The sequence below is a fragment of the Cavia porcellus genome, unplaced genomic scaffold (genome assembly GCF_034190915.1).
Source record: "Cavia porcellus strain 051 isolate PalLab524CR breed Dunkin Hartley unplaced genomic scaffold, mCavPor4.1 scaffold_38, whole genome shotgun sequence".
NCBI lineage: Eukaryota > Metazoa > Chordata > Mammalia > Rodentia > Caviidae > Cavia > Cavia porcellus.
Genome location: NW_026947521.1, coordinates 6,921,496 through 6,943,367, shown reverse-complemented (window position 1 = coordinate 6,943,367; position 21,872 = coordinate 6,921,496). Strand labels below are relative to the sequence as shown.

The 21,872-nt window shown below is 43.2% G+C and overlaps 1 protein-coding gene and 1 long non-coding RNA gene across 6 annotated transcripts in view; one reads left to right on the top strand and one right to left on the bottom strand.

The window, feature by feature from the left end:
* The window catches only part of Chrna5 (cholinergic receptor nicotinic alpha 5 subunit), a 38,950-nt gene extending 19,704 nt beyond the window's left edge, over positions 1–19,246 (top strand). For 4 of the 5 annotated variants that reach the window (XM_063243588.1, XM_023562275.2, XM_063243591.1 and 1 more), the window contains 5 exons: positions 6,434–6,585; positions 12,040–12,084; positions 13,468–13,577; positions 15,430–16,261; positions 18,427–19,246. In XM_063243588.1, the coding sequence (XP_063099658.1) occupies positions 12,058–12,084; positions 13,468–13,577; positions 15,430–16,261; positions 18,427–18,588 (1,131 nt within the window). In that variant the 5' untranslated portion in view covers positions 6,434–6,585; positions 12,040–12,057 and the 3' untranslated portion in view covers positions 18,589–19,246. Of the gene's footprint in view, positions 1–6,433; positions 6,586–12,038; positions 12,085–13,467; positions 13,578–15,429; positions 16,262–18,426 lie in introns of those variants that run through there. The other variant, XM_063243590.1, reaches the window with a different exon arrangement.
* Positions 871–6,446, bottom strand: LOC134474814 (uncharacterized). The gene is made up of 2 exons (XR_010045674.1): positions 3,365–6,446; positions 871–2,554 (listed from the first exon to the last, which is right to left on the bottom strand). It is a non-coding gene; the product is annotated as an uncharacterized LOC134474814 (long non-coding RNA).
* Positions 19,247–21,872: the final 2,626 nt, after the last annotated feature.

Genomic DNA, 21,872 nt, shown 5'->3' with positions numbered 1-21,872 from the left:
AGCCTCGAGAGTGACTTTTTAGGATTCTCTGTTACATCCATCAGTACATAGCTAGAGTAGACCTTCTGAGATCTCTGTAGCTGAATGCAATTCAACAACTTTCTGAAAAAAGTTTCTGAAAGTAGTTGCTGAGTGATGCTCCCTGCTGAAGGAGGAGCTGGATGCTGACCCTCAGGTTGGTGTTTCTGAGGTATCCTGTGAACAAGTATTCCTGAGGCCTGTTGGGGGTCTGCATTAAGATTTTTTTTTTACATTTTGCCATCTTGAAGTGTTGGTAAAATTAAAATTAATTACAGTCTTTTAAAGTCCTGCTTTGTTTTCAAAGTTTGCACTCTTCTAAGAGTGTGATGGAAACGGGAGTAGTTTGTCTCAGCTGTAATGATGTAGATTAGCTAGGCTTCACATGATGAGTTACTGTTGACCTTCGCTAATGTTGCTTGTTTTATTATTATTGCCTTATTTTCCTTTTCCTAAAAAAATCAGTGATTCAAAAATAGTGATAGTAAGTAGTAATGTGCTGTACAGTGCAGATTTTGCTATAGAATTACTCTGTGTGCATAGTGTACATCTGTATGTGGTGAAACAAAGGAATATGCACATATGGTGATTTCCTACATACTGGCCCAAAAGAAAAGCAGACCAGTGACTGTGACTCTCAGTAACTGATTCCCCAGGACTCCAAGGGTCATTTTACTGTGAAACCTTCTCAAACAGTGGTACTCAGAAAGCACTGTGTTACTTTCCAGACCAAGAACAATGGGCTCGCTAGTGAACTGGTTATTTTCTAGAATCAATTTAAAATATCCCTTTATAGTATAAAATTGATGAATTTTGTTGCTGAAGACACGAAAGAGGCCAAGATCCTAAGACTTCATTCAGAATAAAGTGTATTTATATTCAGCAAAAATTGGTTCAAGGCACACAATTAAGCTTGTAAAACCAAACATCCTTTATTCTGCTTGATAAAAAGGTAGAAGAGGCTATCAACACAGTTCTTTTACTAAGTGTCAGTGTGGCATGTCCCATGGTGTAAGTAACACACTTGTGGAAGAAAGTATTTGGGCATTTTGCTCTGAAGTTAGACAAAACTAGTAAGGCACAGCATGGGTCACCTTCTGGCTGTGCATGATGCCTCCGAGGAAAATATGCCTGATAGCGTTTGAGTCTTACCACTGAGCTCTCTGTTACTGAAGCAGATTTCACTGTGGCTCTCATTGCCTTGCGATCACCATTAGAAATTAGAGAAAGCACGCTAGGCCTTGGTCTTATAGGCCGTCTGCCAGGTGGGTGTTGGAGTCTGATGTGCTGTGCAAGCAAATGGCTTGGAGCTGAATGGCCAGGTCCATGGTGGTCATTCAAGAACAGGTGGGGAGGGCAGCAGGTTCCCTCATCTTGGGGGCAGTGTTAGCAACAGTAAAAAATTGTGAATAAGATCAAGGTACAGAAACAAAGTATGTCTTAAATTCAGCAGCTCATAGGATGAAATAGTGCTGCATGTACGACTCTGCTTTTCCACACTGATATTTCCTGACTCAAGGGAATAAGTGCACACATGAATTCTGGTTTTGTTTTTTTTTTTCCTTTTTTCTTTTTCTTTTTTCGGTACCAGGGATCGAACTCACAACTGCCTGCTTGCAAGGCAGGCGCTTATGCCGCTGAGCTAAATCCCCAGCCCCACTTGTGGGGTTTTTAATCCATGGTTGTCTGGGCCCAAGTCAGGGTAGCATGGCAGAGGAGTGTCACAGCGGAGAAACAGTTAATGGCAAAGCAGGGTAAGCAGAAGGTAGCAAAAGCAGCAACAACTCTCTTTCTGTCCCTTGTATTCTATCCAGGCTAACCAACCCAGCACATACCCCACAAAGGAGTGCACCCTTAAGCCTACCCAGAATTGTGCCAAACCAATCAGTAGACTAATTTAGTAATCACACACCTCAATACCAGCATCACACAATTCCATATACTCTAGATCCAGCCACCTCTGAAAAACATACCCATGACCACATGAGGCTTTGAGGGGACATCTAGACACAAGCCATAGCAAGTACAGTACTGTAGTTTTATATTGTTATACATTACAGTACTACATGGTAAAGTTATGCAAATAAAAGCAAAGTGCTGACTTGATGAAATTGGAGCTTTTTTTTTTTTTTTTTTTTTTACTGTTTCTCTGTTCTGAAAATTATAATGTATATAAGATATATAATTCCTTTCAGCAACCAATTCAGATAGTGACCTAGTCTGCTGAGCACAATTTGGTCATTAAACAAGGACTGTCTGTATCATCAAACCATCTTTTCTGATTTCAAATATCCTCCGGTAGCATGGCTCACTGATAATCCTGTCTTGAGTAGCCAGCACTGATCACGTGGAGAAGACACAGGATGAAGTCAGTTTGAGGTTGTCAGTATGACAAGACAGCATTGCTCCTGATGTGTCCTTTGCCTGTGGTCTTCTTCACCTACTCAGGGAAGGTGACTCTTGCTCCAGGGAAATGATGTGCTTTGGCAGAGAGAAGTGTTGGGAAGTTCATTTCTGTCTCTTGAGTTTCAGATGCCTAGATTGCCATAGGGAACAAAAGAGAGTTGGCATAGACCAGACTGTATCATGTAATGGTGGAAGCATTTCCTCAATAGGAAAAAAGTGATTCCTTATATTATGGACTCTATGGGTTCTAACACTCAATTTTAGAAGAATCAGCCGGACTTGGTGGTGCATACCTGTAATTCAAGCCCTCAGGAAACAGAGGATCACTGTAAGTTTGAGGCCAGCCTGAGCTGCATAGTGAGTTCAGGCCAGCCTGAATTGTGTAGCAAGACCCTGTCTCTCCCTCCCCACTCAAAAAATCAGACAGAAACCTAGTGTCTCAGGAGGGAGGCTATCACTCATGGGGAGGCAGCATGCAGGGAGGCAAATTAGATAGGTGGGGACTGGCCTTCTCAGGGTCCTCACTGCAAAGGTGGAGTCTCCAGTCTGCACCTTCCTCCCTGTGGGCCTTTGTGTAGTGCAGGTCTCACTGTCATGGTCAGCCTCTGTGAATGTGCTCCTAGGGCCATGGTCACGCTAGGGGGTTTTAGTGACTGCTGAACACATACCCTTGCCTGGGTCCTCTGGGAAATGGCCTAGTATGTTTTTAGAGCAGGGCTGACCGTTCCCTTAAGTGGGTTCGTCCTCAAGGCCCATCATTCTTGGCTCTGGCATCCTGAGCTGGCTGACCCCTGTGGTCTCTGAAGGCTGAGCTGAGCCCTAGCCTGCTGACTCCTGGTTCTGTTTCACCTTCATGACCTTGAAGAGTGCTCTACTTTCTAACTCCCAGTTTCTGGCTAGATTTCTTCATTCTGTAGTGCAGGACTGAGAGCTGCCTCACCTGGTCTGGATGAGAAAGGCACAAGAGAGCGATGGGAGGGACTGGTCGGCAGGTCCAGGAAGTAGGTGTGAGGGGATGGATGCCTGCTGGAGGCCTGTGGCGACTTTAACAGCCCCTGCAGGGTTCTGCTGGAGCTGCTGCTGTCCTGCCGTTCCAGAGCTCCCAGTTAGATTTTCTCAGCTAGTAGAACTGAAAAAATAAGAAATACTTACTAAGGTCAAATCATCAGGTAAAAATAACTTTCACTTTCATTTTGATGGTTCAGTAATTTCAGTAATCTGTCCGAAATCAGCAGTCTGCCCACCAGGTGGACAGGCTGAGCTGAGGAGGGAACCCGAGGGCAATCTGCTGAGCGACCGCATGGGAATTACTAATGTTACTCAGGGTTCTGGGGTGAAGTCTCTGGCTCAGGCTTGTTAGCAATACTCTGCCACCATGTCACACCCTTCCGCTCCCTATGAATGGTCAAGTTTTTATTTGATGCCATTTATTACAAACCCCTCTTGTGCTTTTTGAAATTTCAAATGCCCTTTACGTAGATGAAGATTTCAATTGAATGTTTTTTCTTTTTCAATTAAAAAACTTGATTGTTGTATAAAACCACATAAAATTTTCCATCCTCCCCACTATCCGCCATCTGCCCATTTGATGATTATTATTCAATTATTCTTACTATTATTTGCTCCAGAAATGTCCCTTATTAGATCTATGATTTCTAAATATTTTATCCAGGTTTTTTTCTTTTTCTTTTCTTTTCTTTTTTTTTTTTTTTTTTGTCTTTTTTCTTAAAATTTTTTTTTTGAGATAAAGTATCACCATGCTGTTCAGGCTAGCCTTGAATTTGTAATCTTTCTGTGTTATCCTTTCAAGTAGCCAAGATCACACGCATGCACCGCCATGATCAGTGAGTTTCCTCTTTTTAAATATTTTTAGGTCAAAGAAGAGAAGGAAAATTAAAATGTGTTAAGTAACCACAGTGATCAAAATTGTAGTTAGGTATAGTAATGCTAAAATACAAAAGTGATTCCTGCCTTCTGGAACATTGATTTCTTGGCAACTCAAGACCTAGATAGCATAGGTAGAAAAAACACAAACTAGGCCAGCAAAGTGATGCTTACCTATAATCCCAGCTTCTCAGAAGACTGAGGTAGGAGTATCACAGGTTCAAGGATAGACTGAATAATTTGGTAAAATCTTGTCTCAAATATAATGATAAAAAGAGTGGAGAAAATAGCTCAGTGTTCCTGGGTTCAATCTCTAGCACCACCAAAAAATAAAAACTACACGCACACAAAGTATTATGTTTCATTGTTTATAATCTTGGTTAAATGTAGCATGAACAATAAGTGTTTTAGGACTTGAAGGAACTAGGTTGAAAGTGTTTGTTTTTAATTAAATTTTTTTATTAGTACATGTTTTCAGTACGCAATGAATCACATTCCTTGTGGGAAGCTGGCACATAAATATAACAGATCTTCATTTTCTTTACATCTTTTTCTGCTCCTCCCCAATTCCCTGCACCTCTTGGTCCCCTTCTGATTTGCAAGAGATCTGTCTCCTTTGTTTTTTTTTTTTTTGAAATGGGATCTTGCTATGCAGTTCAGGCTGGCCTTGAGCTCACTTTGTAGCCTAGCCTGGTCTCGAACTCGCAACGACCCTCCTGCCTCAGCCTCCTGAGTGCTGGGATTACAGGTGTGAGCCACCACGCTCGGCTCTTTGTTCTGTTTTTTAAAGCTTATTTGTGCATCTTTGTGGGGTGCACTATGATAATTCAGTACATCCTATCACTGAAGAAGTGGGTGGTAGAAGAGATTTGAGGAATGGATTTCCTCCAGCTAGAGTCACCGTCAGTGGCTTTGTACATAAACCATGGTCTGTGCTAATAAAAAGCTTTTCTGGCTGAGGATTTAGCTCAGCGACATGGGTGCCTGCCTTGCAAGCACTCAGTTGTGAGTTCGATCCTGGTACAAAAAAAAAAAAAAAAAGATTTTATAAAGATACTAGTTTTCTGTCAGACCATTTCTTTTCAATTGGAGAAGGATCATCATTAAGCTAGTATGATCCTGTGTGTATGTGATGATAAACCCGTGACATATCTAAGTAAATGTTTTTCTTCATAAAATTGTTAGTTTTGAGTAAATGTCATGCTTGCATTTCCCTCCTTGCTTCTTTCTCCCTCCTTCCTTTTTCCTTCTGCTTTCTTTCCTTCTCTCCCCTCTTCTTCCTCCTGCTCCTCTTATTTCCTTTTCTTCCAATACCACATGGGATGCTCTACCACTGAGCTACATGTCTGTCCTTTTTTACATTTTATTTTGAGATAGAATTTTGCAGAGTTGCACAGGCAGGCCTTAAACTCACCATTCTTTTAGCCTCCTGAGTGGCTAGATTACAGGCGCCCAGCCACACATTTCTGGTCCAGATGACACTGAAAATGCATTTTTCCCCCAGAGAAACTTAGTGAAAGCCTAAATACACCTGTGAGCCACAGGTCTAGCCGGCCCTTGACTATGGTATCTGTACCTTCTAGCTATTTTGTTCATGAAGAATTGACGTCTAAAGTACATAAATGTGCAACAAACAAAAGTGGAACAAATCTAAACAATCAGTCTATTTCTATGTAAAATGATGCCAGTGAAGCAGGTTTATTTTATTTGGGTAGTTGACAAATGACCTGGCTTCAGTCAGTTTTCTAAGTATGAAATTTTATGCCAACCAATGGCAAGTGAAAGGCTTTTATTACTTGGATCTTTCCTTCTTGTTTTTGAGGTGCTAGAGGTTGAACTCAGGGCCTTGTGCATGGTAGGCAGGTTTTGCACCTCTGAGCTGCATCCTCAGTCCGTGTTACTGAAGGAACACTGTGTTTTCATAGTGATATGATTTAATTGAGAACTGACTGAATCTGGACCAGTGTGTCCTTTATGTGACCACATGTGTTTGTATTAACACTTAATTTCAAAAGCTACCTTAATAATGGCCTACATTTTGGTTGGATTATTAATGATTTTTTTAAAAGTATAGGTTTGGTAGGAGAGAAGCAAGTATGCTGACTTCTAAAAATTCATTACACAGGGTTATCGGAACCGTCCTTTGTTGCAAAACACGAAGACAGCTTGTTTAAGGATTTGTTTCAAGACTATGAAAGATGGGTTCGTCCTGTGGAGCATCTGAATGACAAAATAAAAATCAAGTTTGGTCTTGCGATATCTCAGTTAGTGGATGTGGTAGGTATGCATGTTGTGATTGACTCCATTTCACAGCAACTCGGCGAGGTCATTCTGTGCCAAGTACTGTTAGCACCCTGGGCTTCGCAGGCTGGGGAGGCACAGTTGTTTGCACAAGGGACTCAGCAAGGAGAGAGGTGACTGACTACAGACCCATATTTGATGTCCTATGTTAATATTCCATTGTGTAACACAGGCCCTGTTTAGCTCACCTGATAATGAAAATAACTTTATCTTTAACAAATTCAAAGATATTATAATGTTTTGTAATGAAGTTTCTCTTTAGAGGTGCTAAGCATATCATCCAAAAATTTTAAGGTAAATAGTCTTAATAGTAGAGTTGTAGTTCTTGTTACCAAAAGTATGTTAGGAGGTCATTTGTAGTTTTATGCTTAACAAATTTTAGAGTTTCTTTCCCCAGTCCTCGAGATTGAGCCCAGGGCCTTTCCTGTGTGAGACAGTGTCTCAGGTGACAATCACAGGAAAAATATGTTCCTTTGAAAACTTACTCTCATTGTCAAGGGTCCTTCCTGGGTTTTGTTTATTTGTTTGTTTTTGACAGGGTCTTGCTATGCAGTTCAGGCTGGCCTTGAATCCACTATGGAGCTCAGGCTGGGCCTCAAACTCACTCAGTTCTTCTGCCTCAGCCTCCTGAATGCTGGGAATACAGATGTGTACCACCATGCCCTGCCCAAGAGTCCTTCCTGTTTAAAAAAGTACACTGCTTTTTTTTCCAAGACAAAAACAATTTTTTAATTTTGAAGGGAGTAAAACAAAACAATAAAACAGAACAAAACAAAACAGTGAGGACAATGGTGGATTTCAAAAACAAGACAGAAGGAAATCCCCCATAGTTGTTATATGGCATATTGTTTTACTCTAAACAGATGTTCAGATTATTGGCTTTAGGCCTGCAAAGTCAATCTAACAAATACAAGTATTAAATTGTCTTTGTATCTCAGTTTCGATCATCCCAGCCTATGTTCCTCTGAATCAGCTGGTTGCCTGGGCAGTGGGGCACACGTGGGTTCTTATCTCCCAGCTTGTGCACCATCTGGCTCACGGGAAGGGCAGGTTGACTTCTTGGTTCTTCTTCTGGCCCGCATGGCTGCCAATGGCTCATGAGAAGGGCAGGTCAACCCACATGAGTTTTTAAATGTGTCTTGTTATGATCATGTTAACTAGTAATTATTTTCCTGCTATTTCTACAGTAGTCAGCAGGTATTTATATGATCACCATATACATTTTTAAAAATAACATTTATAGTTGTGCCTTTATTTTCTGATTAAAGAAGGAATGTGTGGTTTTGGTGAGAATTTGGAAAATACCAAATAAAATAAAAATTGACATCTTACCACCTGGAGATGACTACTGTTAACAATGTTGTATTTCTTGCCATATTTGTGTGTGTGTGTGACAAAATTGAAATATTTTAGATGTAATTTTAATTGCTAGATGCATGTTTCTCTAGTGGTTTCAGGAAATTCTTTTTATAATTGATGCATTCTCTGTTATTGACAGTAGATTGTTTTCTGATTATAAATAGCAATGGTGATGTTACACAAATGTTTGAGTTTTCCCTTTCTCTAAGAAAGGCACTTAGTAAAGGGTTATCATTACTTTTATTATGGGAAGATAGTACATGTTTATAACACATCTTAATTCTTTTGTCATCCCTTTCCCTCCTCTCCAGTGTATGTTTTGTTTTGATTTTGGTTTTTGAGACAAGGTCTCACTATAATTTAGGCTGGCTTTGAACTCAGTATGTAGACCAGGCCTTGAATTTGCAGTGATGCTACTGCATAAGCCTCCAGAGTACTGGGATTACAAGTGTGTGGCACCATGCCCAGCAATGTATGATTTAAATCTAGGAGACATGCTTCCAGAAAGGTTGGTGGACAACCTGGACTGTGTTCTTGGTCCTGGGATAAGAAATATGGGGGGAATTAAATAAGAACAGGAAAGTGGAAAGGAAGATAAAGTGGGGGTGCTCTCACAGGTCTTTCGTTTGTACTAAGTCACAGTGCTGTCAGCCAGGCAGCTGAGGCTTTGGTCTCGATGACTGGGATTGCCAAGGAAGGCCACCTTGTCAAGGGGAGATGACACCTGAACTGGCTTTGTAGGCAGCATAGGGATTGATGTGACAGATAGAAAAATAAGGGGCTGGGGATTTAGCTTAGCGGCATAAGTGCCTGCCTTGCAAGTGGTTGTGAGTTTGATCCTTGGTACTGATAAAAAAGAAAAAAACAAAAAAATACTGTTAGTAGGAAGAAACAATAGTTGTGGATTTGTAAGTGATCCTGCCCCTTTTTTGTAGAGCTTTTTAAATCCAGAGGTCAGTGTTGGAAGCCCTGCTCCTCAGGAATAGGCTGACTGAATGGCTGAGCAGGTAATAAGCGTTTCTTACCTGCCACTGACCCTTTACTGCTGTTATGTATGCTGTGTGGCAAGCTTGTCTGGCCCAAGCTGTGTGTTCCTCAAGGCCAGGTGCCTTTGTCAGGTGCTTTGGGATGTCTGCTTGGATGCCCTGAGACTGCTTGTCCCCTGTCTAGCTCTTGAACTTGAGTATAGCACCCGTCACACTGCCTGGCATTCCTGTGCCCTGGCGTAGCGTCTTGCAGAACAAGGTGCGATTGTGCGATTGTTCAGGGTCCCTTCCAGAGCTCAGCACAGTGGCTGCACATGGTCATTGCCAAAGGAGTATGATCTGATGGCTTCAGCATGGTAAAAGCAGTTTTTTGAGAAGGTCAACAGGGCAGTCATAACTATGGTTCTGAGGAGGACAGGAGAGACCGGAAGCTTGGGAGGAAGTTTGAAGACCTTGCAGAGTAAGACTTGGCCTCTGAGTGTGGGAGGAGGCCTCAGATCTGGAAGGCTGGGTGATTAGAGTAGAAACGCAGCTCAATTCTGAAAGATAAAATCATTGTGGAAGCAGAGCAAAGCTGATGATGAGAGGGGTTGTGGTTCGAGGTGCTCATTCCAAAGAAACATCCATCAGCCCAGAGAGTTCAAGAGTGAACGTCAGGTGAGACCCTCAGATGAGAGGAGAGACCAAGGACACCAGCTGGCAATTCCTGGCTGGGGATGAGTGTTGGAAACCTTGATAAGTTTTTCAAGCTCATGAGGAAGAGTAGGCAGTGACCCTAGAGGAATCAGGAGAGCAGTAGAGGAAATCATCAGCTGGTCAGAGGGGTGGGGGTCTGTCTCTTGAGAGAAGAGCTCTAGAAATGTAAGGCAGTGACTGCGAGAGGGAGCAGGTGGAGCCAGGGAGCAGGAGGTGCAGCAGGACATTCTCTGGCCTCCTAGGTAGTTTCCTGCTCCTTTTTGTCATTGTACCTGTCCTCATAGCCCTGTAGCCAGGCTTGGTGGCTGTACTTGAACTCTCACAGGTCCCTCAATTTCCTGTGTGTTCTGCTCTTTTTAAAAAATCTCCATGTTGGTCTGTTTTGATTTTATTTTTATGATCAGCTTAAAAATGTATTGCCCCTGCTGGGGATTTAGCTCAGCGGCATAAGCGCCTGCCTTGCAAGCAGGCAGTCGTGAGTTCGATCCCCGGTACCGATAAAAACGAAAAAGACAAAAAAAAAAAAAAAAGATAAAAATGTATTGTCCCTGAAACCTACTATGTACTTCTGTGGGGTTTTGTTTTGTTTTGTCTTGGTACCTGGGATTGAACTCACAACCTCACGCTTTCCAGGCAGGTGTTTATGCCACTGAACTAAATCCCCGGCCCTATACTTCTATGTATTTTAACATTCTCCATTTGTTTGTGGTTTTCTCTTGCTGTTCTCATCTGCTCTCCCTCAGTTTCATTTCTGTTGCCTCAGTTATAGATGTTTGGAGACAGCTAAGGTCACACTACATTTCAACCCCAGCTCATGGGCCAACTGCCACATCTGGGGGGCCAGTTGCAAGCTTATGGAGTATGTATCTGTATTACTGTTGAAAAATGCTAAATTTTGATTGAGTCCTAACCTACCGAACAAAATTTTATGTGATTCATTTTTTCTAGGGAAAGGGCCCATCACTGTCATTAGATTCTCCAAGATGGTCCCCTTCCTTGCAGTATGATAGGTAATGTGGTCACTAAAATTCTCTAACAGGGAATGCTTCTTTTAATGCTTTTGCCAAATAGGTGTGATTGGGTACTGAAGTCAACAGTTTTTCTGGGAGATTTGTGTCTTTGAGTAGATGTAGGAGATTCAAGCTTTAGGATCACGTCTGCCACCAGTTGCTGGTGTGGCTTGCGGCAGGGCTGCCTTCCTGGAGTTCTGCATCTGCAGAAGGAAGGCACCACAGTAGACAAAGTCCCTGCGTCTTCCTTAATCAGGAAAAATCGTTCTTGGGAAATGCAGCATTGGAAGGATGGGTGTGCTGTATTTCTTGAACTCATCCTTCCCATGTGGGGACATCTCAGAGCCACCCCAGGGATGTCTACCTGGTCATTCCCCTGTTGCTAAAACAGTCTCCTTAGCATGTGCACCACATCCTGTCTCCCTCCCACCCCATGATTTTGTGGGTCTCTCTTAGCATCACCTCCTCTATACCATGGATTCATGGTTGGTAGTTTGTGAGCTTTGGCTTGTTCCTTTGACTCCTGAAATTTCAGTGAAGGAATGTCACCTTAATCAGGCTTTGAAAATTCTGGGAAGGCATTTTAAAGATATGACAGTAGGAAGGAACAAATGTCAAGTTATTTTAGAGATCCTAAGTTCGCTAGAAAAATAAGATTTAAAAACTTTGTGAAGCTGGAATTCAAAGCTAAGCCCTCAATGTCTTCTCTCTATGCAGAACCACAGGGAGTCAGGTCCCTCTGTCCCACGGGTGAGTCCCGCAGAGAGACAGAATGCTGCCTCCCTGACCCTGAGACTCCCCATCTTCCCCTCTAACCTGAAGACGCAACTTCAGTGCACAGCAACTTGCAGCCCATTAACAGCCACATTTTTCCTTTTGGAGCTGAGCATACAGAATAATGCTGTGCCGCCAGGCATAGTGGTACACTCCTGTAGTCCCAGCACTCAGGAGACTGAGGCAGGAGGATCATTGTGAGTGTGAGGCCAGCCTGGGTTACAAAGTGAGTTCAAGACCATCCTGAACTGCATAGTGAGACCCTGTCTCAAAAAGAGAAAAAACAAGAAACAAAACAAAACAAAAACACAAACCTACTATGTTTGTATCTTAGATTTGAAGAAATAAATGTTAAATCTAAAAATGTCAGTGGGATGTATGTATGCTTTTGGGCTGTTCATTTGAAATGCAAAGTATGTGGAAAGGAATGAATGATGTATAACTAGGCTGGAAAAAAGATAAAACTTGTTTGAAGAATGAGATTGATGAGGAGAATGTCAATCCCATGTAGGTAGGCATGTTCGTATAAAAATGTAGAAATTGTTATTCAAAGAATTATTTCTGTAATTGAAATAATGAACTTTATTTAAATTTTTATTTTCTAGGATGAGAAAAATCAGTTAATGACAACAAATGTCTGGCTAAAGCAGGTGGGTGTGCCATTCAGGTGGCCTCAGGGCGGGGCTGGTACTGCCTTGACCACAGGGCTGCAGCACGAAGGTGTGGCTGTGTGGTGTGTGTGGCTGGGAAGGCTGCAGAGTTCTTATATTCATTCAGTTGTTTGTATGCGGACTTGCGATTGAACCCAGGGCCTCTGCACTGAGCTACATCCCCACCGCTTTTAAACACTTTGAGTTGGATCTCAGTTGCTAAATTGCCCAGGCTGGGCTTAGTCTTGTAGTGCTCCTGCCTCAGTATCTCCCAATGCTGGGGATACAGACCTGTGACACCAGGCCCAGCTTCAGTTAGCATTTTTTGAATGGCTGTATGTGTCAGGCACTGTGCTCAGCACTAAGAGGTTGGATGTGGTGGTGGCAATAACATAGCAGACAGAAGTCCTTGTCCTCAAGACAGTTCATTCTGTTAGGGAAAGAATTACCAAGTAAGCTGCATAGAACCTTGGGTGCTGGTGAGTTTGGAGACAGAGGGGTTGAGAGAAGGTGGAGAGCGGGGGATGTCCTTACACACAGGACTGTGGGGAAATATGTCCCTTAGAAGAACAGGCTGTAGGAGGATGTGGAAGAGAGGTAGCAAGCCCTGTGCACCAGTGTTGGGAGGAGCATTCCAGGCAGAGGGTCAAATAAGTCCCAAGGCCCGGAGCCTGGAGGGCACCTAGGTTGCATGTTGGGAAGCAACAAGGGGCAGTGACCATGAGTGGGGTGAGTGCCGTGGGGAGGGGTAGAGATGGGACAGGACAGGACTAGGAGGCCCTTGGAGTTGGGACCACAGGCCTGGAGAGGATACTGGATTTTACTTGGGGAGAAGGTAGTTAATTGTTTTTATGGACAGGGTCCCCTTTAGATAGAAATCTGTTTTTCTGGGTTACCATAACAGGTGTCACCAGTAGCTTGCCACCCAAATTCTCATAGCTGCATCCAGCACCCTATCTTGACTCCTGAGGGCTGGTGTGCTCTTTTGGAGTACACCTCTGAACTTGATCACAGTGTCATTACCACATGGAGGCTGCATAAGGCGCTTTAACTCTGTGCATGTGTCAGCCAGGTCAGGTGACAGTCCAGCTGGAAGGTTTCCTCTGAGGCCGGAACTTGGGGCCATGTACTCAAGTTCTGGCTGTGGTCAGTGAGGGGGGCAGAGGTACAGAACAGAGACATCAGCTCTGTTCATCACCTATGGCTCATGAGGACCATGGCCAGAGCCACTGCACCAGGGGACAGGGTTCTGCTCTAGTGCTGTACAGAAGAGACAGAGTAGAGATGGTTTGAGGTCTAGACCTTCTGGGTTTGCCTGAGAGTGCAGTTTTCACTGTTTCTATCATTGTGACTGAAACTGAGGCCGACTTCTTCATTTTAAAGGAATGGGTAGACGTAAAGTTGAGATGGAATCCTGATGACTATGGCGGGATTAAAGTTATACGCGTCCCTTCAGATACTCTGTGGACCCCAGACATCGTTCTGTTTGACAAGTAAGTTCTGTCCTAAATATCACCTTATGTTGTCAAAAGAAAGCTTACACTACTACTAGGCATTAATAATTTTTCTCTCTTTTGAAAATGATTTAGTTATAAAACCAAATGATTTCATCTTATGTTCTTTTGTTTCATAAACCTACAAATAAGTTCTGTGGATCTTTCTCCTTTTCTTTGGTATATATTTTTTAATCATAAGTGTTCTGATTTCTGAAATTTGCAAAAGCTATGAGAGGTACTGGAAGCAGAAGGAAGAAGAGGGAAATCGGAGGCAACCACTCAGCAATAGGTCAGCCTGAACTGTACAAGCCAACAGACATTCCTTATCACAGGAAAATGGCAATAGAGTATTTAAACAAAATTAGTGGGATTTGAGCATAGGCTGACCTTGAACTCCCTGTGTAGCCCAGGTTGGCCTCAGGGAGTTGATCCTAAGGGATCCTCTTGCCTCAGCCTCCCAAGTGCTAGGATTCATAGGCATGTGCCATCACACCTGGCATGCCTATGTATGTTCTGAGGATTTTTTCTTCAGTACTGGGGATTTAACTCAGGGACACTGTACCAGTGAGATGCATCTCCGGACTTTGTAAGAGTTAAGCAAAGTTTCCCAGACTAGCTTCAAAATTGACCTCTGTTATGGTTTGTGTCATGCAGTCATGGAGATGCTGGATCTGGCACTTGTGGTTGGTTTGTTGTCTAGTGCTGGGATTGATGATGTCAGCACTGCATCTGCCCCGGGGCAGAACCAGCATCAATATAAGGGAAGGAAGGCAGGAAGCGTATTTTTTTCCTCTTTTGCCCTTTTGCTCTTGATGCTTGTGGTCATGAATGGTTGCCCCTCAGCCACGCCACCCTGCCTTGGAGCTAGCTGAGTACGGACTGAAACCTCCAAAACCATAAGATAAATAAACCTTTCTTTGCTTCATTTTTGGTGTCAGGTACTTTGTCTCAACAACATGAGAAAAGTAACCAAGACAACATCCTTCTGTTGCAGCCTTCTGAGTATCTGGGACCCCCAGTGTATGTCAGTAGGCCTGGGGTTTTCTATTTAATTTGGGAAGAGGCTAATTCTGGGTATCAGTTTCTTTCTTTCTTTTTTTTTTAACCTAGGACCTCTCTAGGTAAGATCTGGGAATTTGTGTTCATGCTAGAGCACACTGGCCTATTTACAGAAAGGCACTTGGCACGGAGGACGAGCAGGTGCTGTGCAGCAGGGATCTCTGGGATGTTTCCCAGTGTAGGAGGTAAAACAGGGCTTGTGCGTACCTAATGTGGCCTCCTGCCTTGCACTTTATTCTCAGTGACTCCTGCCAAAGGCACAGGAATTGGAAGGAGAAGAACAAGACTAGCGAAACCATATATCAGGGATCACAGCTGTATGCTAGTCAGCTGAGTGTAGGTGCCCTCTGGTGGGGGAACCTAGAGGCTGTGCCATCCTGGGCTGTGCCCACCTCGCACCAATGCCCACCTTGCGACAGTCTCTTTCCCCCTGAAGAGTAAGTGCTGGTACTCCTGCTGCAGGAAGAACAGGGTGTGGGGAAGAGGAGCATGGATTCGGTTCCGCTCTGCCTGTAAATAGCCCGGTTCTATTTTGTGCGGGAAGTGAGGTCTTTTCAACCAATAGAATTGCAGAAAGGGAGACAGAGATTTGTCAGTTGGGAGCAGTTGTGGAAGAACAGGTTTAGTCCCAGTGGCATCAGATACAGAAGGAAGATGTCCCCAGCCGCTCCCTCTGTGCAGCAGGTGTCTGCTTCCTGCTGTCCATTTCAGATTTCTTTACCTGGGATTGCAAAGTGCACACATGGCCTGTCTAACCCTGGCCCTTTTCTTGGTCACATGTGTCTCGCAGTGCAGATGGACGTTTTGAAGGCGCCAGCACGAAGACAGTGGTCAGGGCCAACGGCACTGTCATGTGGACCCAACCTGCAAACTACAAGAGCTCCTGCACCATAGACGTCACCTTCTTTCCTTTCGATCTCCAGAACTGCTCCATGAAGTTTGGTTCTTGGACCTATGACGGATCACAGGTTGATATCATCCTTGAGGACCAAGATGTGGACAGGACAGACTTTTTTGACAACGGAGAATGGGAAATTGTGAGTGCCATGGGGAGCAAAGGAAACCGAACTGACAGTTGCTGCTGGTACCCTTACATCACCTTCTCCTTCGTCATCAAGCGGTTGCCTCTCTTCTACACCCTGTTCCTGATCATTCCCTGCATCGGGCTGTCCTTCCTCACCGTGGTTGTCTTCTACCTCCCTTCAAATGAGGGTGAGAAGATTAGCCTCTGTACTTCTGTGCTGGTCTCGCTGACCGTCTTCCTCCTGGTTATTGAAGAGATCATCCCCTCCTCTTCCAAAGTGATTCCTCTGATTGGAGAGTACCTAGTGTTCACCATGATCTTTGTGACACTGTCCATCATGGTGACCGTCTTCGCCATCAACATTCACCATCGTTCTTCTTCCACGCACAATGCCATGGCACCCTGGGTCCGCAAGGTGTTTCTGCACCGGCTTCCCAAGCTGCTGTGCATGCGAAGCCACGTGGACAGGTACTGCCCCCCGAGAGAACAGACTGTGGGGGACAGCAGGCCCAGGCCGGCCAGAAGCGAGCTGGAGGCCGCGCTCGACTCCATCCGCTACATCACCAGGCATGTGAGGAAGGAGCACGCCGTGCGAGAGGTCTGTGCTGAGTTTAGGGGTGCAAGTCTGCTTCAGTGCTAGACAAGTGAAGCCCCTAGGGCTCAGCAGGAATAGAGGGCCAGAAATCCTCAAGGGAGCTTCCCCTGTAGCATGTGGTATCTGCACAAACTTCCCTTCCTGTGGCCCCCAGCGGCCTCTGGGGTAGCTCTGAGGATATCAGTAGTGTGCTTTGCAAGGATCCATGACCTTGCCATGATTTACTGTTTTAATTTACCATTGGTAACTATTTCTAAACTCCATAGCAACCTGCAGACACAGTTGCATTATCCTTTATCAAAAGTTATTTTATTTTTTAAAGAATGAGCCTGATGTTGGCTTTATAAACATATACAGCCAAGATATGTTCTAAAATACTTTTTGAGGCTCATTTACCAGAGAATGTTAGGAAAAGAAAAGGAATCAGGTGTCTGAGTCTGAGTGTGTTATGATTTCTGCCTCAGAGGAAGCTTAGTAAAATTAGGCTTGATTTGCTTAAAAACAAAAAGTTGCTCAAATCTTTATAGAAAAGTAAGTTTCATTAGCTCCTTATTTAAGGTTATTTAAAATTAAAGAGTGGAACATAAGTACATTTAACTAATAATATTACACTGGGTTTTCCTTGAAAATGTGTGAAATTTTAATCATGTTGTTATATTTCCCCTATTTCTCATATGTAATATTTCTAAAAGCTGTCATTATAGTAATATGTTCATAATTGAATTTACATAGTCTCATTATATAAGTCCTATTTTCTAAAGCTTTCTTAAATGGAAAAATTTCAGGTCTGGGTAGCAGATAAGACAAATCTAATAAAATTATAGTCATTCTCCCCAAAGGGATATTTGACATACGTCTAATAAACTTTTTTTTTGGCTGCTGCTGTTTGAGATGAGGTTTTGCTAAGTTGTCCAGGTTCAAACATCTGAGCTCAAGAGATCCTTTTGCTTCAGTCTCCTGAATAGCCAGGATCACAAATGCCCACCACTGCACCTAGCTTACATTTAGTAAACTTTTAATGCTTGTGGACTTGTATTTCTGCTGGTGATATAATTAGTCTAGAAGGCCTTCAGCTATCAGTTTTGAGAAACACAGATCTCAGTTTGAACTGAAGTGGAATTTAACACATGCCTGCAGAGCATTATGGACCAGTATGATCACTGTGCTGGGACCAGGAGCTTCACTTCCAAGGGACACAGAAGCAGACAGGCAGTCTACACCACCCCCTGGCTTGGGCACAGCTCCAGAGTCCTGTGCTTTGCTGGGTTTCAGAGTGTGGTAGCCCCTGGTTAGGGTGCGGCCCTAGAATTGCAGACCTTGGATTCAGGTAGATCCCTTTGCCCTTAGTGAGGTGGCTCAGGCCTGCTGAGGTTGGTCCCAGGGCTGTCAGGTTCAAGGTCCCCAAGGAATGCAGAAGCCATGAAGTAGTGAGGGGGAGACTAACCGTTCCCTGATGTACTCTATTCTGAGCCAACTTTCAGTTTGGCATGAAGTTAACCTCCGGCTGGGGTGTCTCAAAAAACAAACAACAACAATAACAAAAACAACTTAGAAAGTCAAACAGTACAAGAATAAGTAACAGACATGACTGTATATAATACAAATATGATATTATAATACATCCTAGTAGCTCTGTGTGTGTATATATGTATGTGTGTGTGTGTGTGTGTGTGTGTGTGTGTGTGAGAGAGAGAGAGAGAGAGAGAGAGAGAGAGAGAGAGAGAGAGAAAGAGAGAGACAGAAATATACTAGAGACTGGGCCCAAAGCCTTCACACTGAGCTCCATTTCCAGCCTTTATTTATTTTTATTTTGAGACAGGGCTTGGCTCAAATATGTGATCCTCCTGCCTTAGCCTCCTAGGCAGAGTACTGGGATTACAGGCATGCATTGCCACACCCAACTCCAAGCAATATTTTATTAAAAACCTATCAAACCATTTATATTACATGAGCAAGCAAATTTGTAAAGGAACATGTAGTGTCTTTCAAAGTGAGTGGAGCTTTTGCTTCTTAGGCTTTCAGGTTGGTTCTGTCCCAAAATCCAGAGTACAGAGTCATTTACTGTTTGGAGGTAGCAAATGATTTTGCCTTTTAACTTAGTGTGTTATAAAAATATATATACAATTTGTATTTATATATTTAATGTTTTTTTTAATTTTTTGTAACAGGTGGTTGAAGATTGGAAATTCATAGCCCAGGTTCTTGATCGGATGTTTCTGTGGATGTTTCTTCTGGCTTCAATTGTTGGATCTCTTGGGCTTTTTGTTCCTGTTATTTATGAATGGGCCAATATAATAGTACCAGTTCACATTGGAAATACAAATAAGTGAAATGTCCTAAGGGGTTGTGGAATGAGTTTAGTTAGCGAATACACTCTTATGGCAGCTTTTCAAATATGGCAATGTAGAACTGTTTTAAATTCAATGCAAGCTGTAGCTGATTAGCTGTCGGTAATATTGATTTATCTAAGTAGACTGAGTGTCCATTAGAACCATTTCCTTGCATGGCCAAAGTAATAATGCAAAACAGCAACAAAGCAGTATCCAAACTCTCCTAGAGGAAATCTAATGTTTGTATGTGGGCAAATAATACTAACTTGTAATCACCAATGAATTCATCCTTGGAGTCTGGGAAAATTCTATTTGTATTTGAAGATAGATTTAAATGTTTTTCAGGATTTTACAAAGGTATGTACTTTTTTGGTTTTATTTTTTGAGACAGTATTCTGTTAAGTTGCCCAGGCTGGCCCCAAACACATGGGCTCGAATGATCCTCCTGCTTCAGCCTCCTGAGTAGCTGGAACTGTAGGCATATGCCACCATGGCCTGTTAAGGTAAAATGCTGTCCTGTATTCACTGAGTAACAGGTAATTTTTACTATATGCTGCTATGTTGAGTAGGCTGGGTACTCAGTAAATAAATACTTAATGTGATCTGACATTTCTACAAACATCTTAAATAAATGAACATCGGGGGCTAGAAACTGCAAGGTTGACTTTGTTCTGTGGATGCTTACACTGAGTGTTGTGCCAATTATTTTTATACTTTATCTTCCACTATGAAATCACACAACAGATAACTCCTGTGGCCATGCTCCTGCAGCAACAGGATGTCCTAACTAATTCCAGTCCCCTTGTCCATGTTCTCCACAATTAACAGAGCTGTGTATAGAACTGTGGGAGCATCTCTGTGTCTCTAATCTCAGAACAGGCTGCTGTAGTTACACGGATCCCATTTTACAGGGATGTCTGTGTCTAGATCACACTATAAGAAAACCATCTTCCAACTTTAAAGATTGTATTCCAACTTGGTCTAAGCAAATTGTTACATACCTGTGATGTTTCAATTTTCGTTCATTACAGCACCTATAGTAACAGAACCTTAGAATTTCAAGGGTCTTTAGGTATAATCTAGTTTAAGTCTATTAGTAGTATTTATCAGTGAAGTAAAATATATCACAGGTAAACAGTTAAATTTCATCTCTTACATAACCCTGACTCACTTATGACCAAGAAGAAAACACTGATAGGAAACTTGCGTTTGACTTAGAACTGTTAGCAGTTCAGACACCAAATGGCTTGTTTATTGGTGGAAGTAACCCATCTATGTTCAAATCACTACTCTTTGCAACACAGAATGTTCCCTTGTCTCATTTACATTTTATAATAGGCCAGTGCTTAATGTCATTTAATGAGTGAAAATTTGTGCTGTTGTTGGCTAAGTGTCCCCCAGAGGCCTAGCAGGCTCAGTCCCCAGCCCGTGGTGCTTTTGGGAAACGGGGCCTGATGAAAAGAAGTGAGATGCCTGGGGATGTGGCCTTGAGTGGGATGTTGGGACCCTGCCCCTTCTTATCTCTGCTCTCTGGATGCCATGAGGCAGACAGCTCTGTTCTGTCACATGCTCCCACCTCACTGCAGGCCCCAAACACCAGAGTCAGCCCAACAGACTGAAATCTCTGGAACAGCCAAAATACACCTTTCCACTTTTAAACTAGCTGAGGTATTTTGTCACAGAGACAGAAGGCTAATACAGAAAAGGCTAATACAGAACTAAGATGTGAGCTTGTTGCTGTGGCTATTCTTGGCAGTGTTTCAGAAACCTAGGAATTGATCTGTGGAAGGAATTTGGAAATATTTAGATGCCAAAAATGGAGCTTAAGGGATGATTCTGGTGAGGGTTCAGGAGACTAGAATGCTGATAGAAATGTGGATACCAAAGGTTGTACACAAATGAGCTTTCAGACTGAAATAAGGACTCTGGGGAATTAGACACCTTCCATTACATTTGACAAAAAAAAAAAAATGGATTCCTTTTGTTCACACTCTGGACCCTGTGGGAGTCTGACCTCAAAGGTGATGGACTAGTTTATCTGGCAGAGGAAATTTCAAGGCAGTACAGCACTCAGCCTATAGCCTGGGTATTGCTGGCTGCTTTTAGGCAAATTTATAGTTAGAGCAAAAAGTGGAGAGAAAAGATTTGGGAAACTTACAGTTTAGCTGGAAGAGTAAGTTTAAAGATACTATCAAAGGGCCAGAGATTTAGCCTAGCAGCCTAAGCCCCCGCCTTGCAAGCATGTGGTCGTGAGTTTGATTTCAGTATAAAATAAACAAATAAAGGTGCTGCCAAAGAAGATACAGTTCTTAAAGAGATTGATACCATTTTTTAAAAAAGCCAACATATCTTGCACCAAGACAAGAGGAAAAATGCCTTGGGGGAATTTCAAGAATGAGCAAGACCTCACCTACCACAGGCTTAAAAGTAGAAAGGTACAAGCTCATGTCAAAGACTCCATAGAGAAAAGAGGATGTTCCCCAGGAAGTCCTCCTTCTGCAGAGCCAACTAGGGAATTGTCTTTCTGGGATTCATTTCCTGTATGTAGCAATCGAGCCGCTCCACTCCACTGCAGTGGAGTTCAAGAGGACCCCTACACAGCTCATGCTGGGGGACCTTCCTGTCATCTGTGTGATGCTGGTTTTGCAGGCATGGATGCAGAATGCAAGGGCTGTAGGGTCATGGTTGCTTCCACCACGATTATAAAAGACAGCATGTCTAGTGATGTGTATGGCAGGGTCAGTGCCTGCAAGAGCCCCTGAGAAGTGACGCATGAACCTATGAGACTGAGGCCAGTGCTGCAGGGGAGTACAGGCTGCAGCCAGCAAAGCCATAGGGGCCCGGCTACCCAGGTCCTTCAGAGCCTACATTTTTACTGTGGGCCTTGGGTGGTAGACATGGAGACCATATTTGCCCTGAGGAGCTTCAGTCTGACCCTTTTTCTGTGCCTCTCTTCTCCCTTTTGGAATAAGAATGCTGACCCTGGGTAGATCTTGGCATGGTAACTTTCTTTTTGATTTTCAAAGGACCTCACAGCTGAGTTTGCCTTGAGTCTTGAAGGAAACTTTGGATTTGGACTTTTAAGCAATCCTGGAACAGTTAAGACTTCAGGAGGAGGACTAAATACATTTTGTGTTATGAGATGGACATGAGCCTTTGGGGGCCAGGGATGGGATACTGTGGTTTGGGTAAGTGTCCCCTGAAAGCCCATGCATGGAAGGCTTGGCCAGCAGCCCGTGGCAGTCTTGGGAGGTGGGGCCTGTGGAGAATGAGGCCTTTAGGGT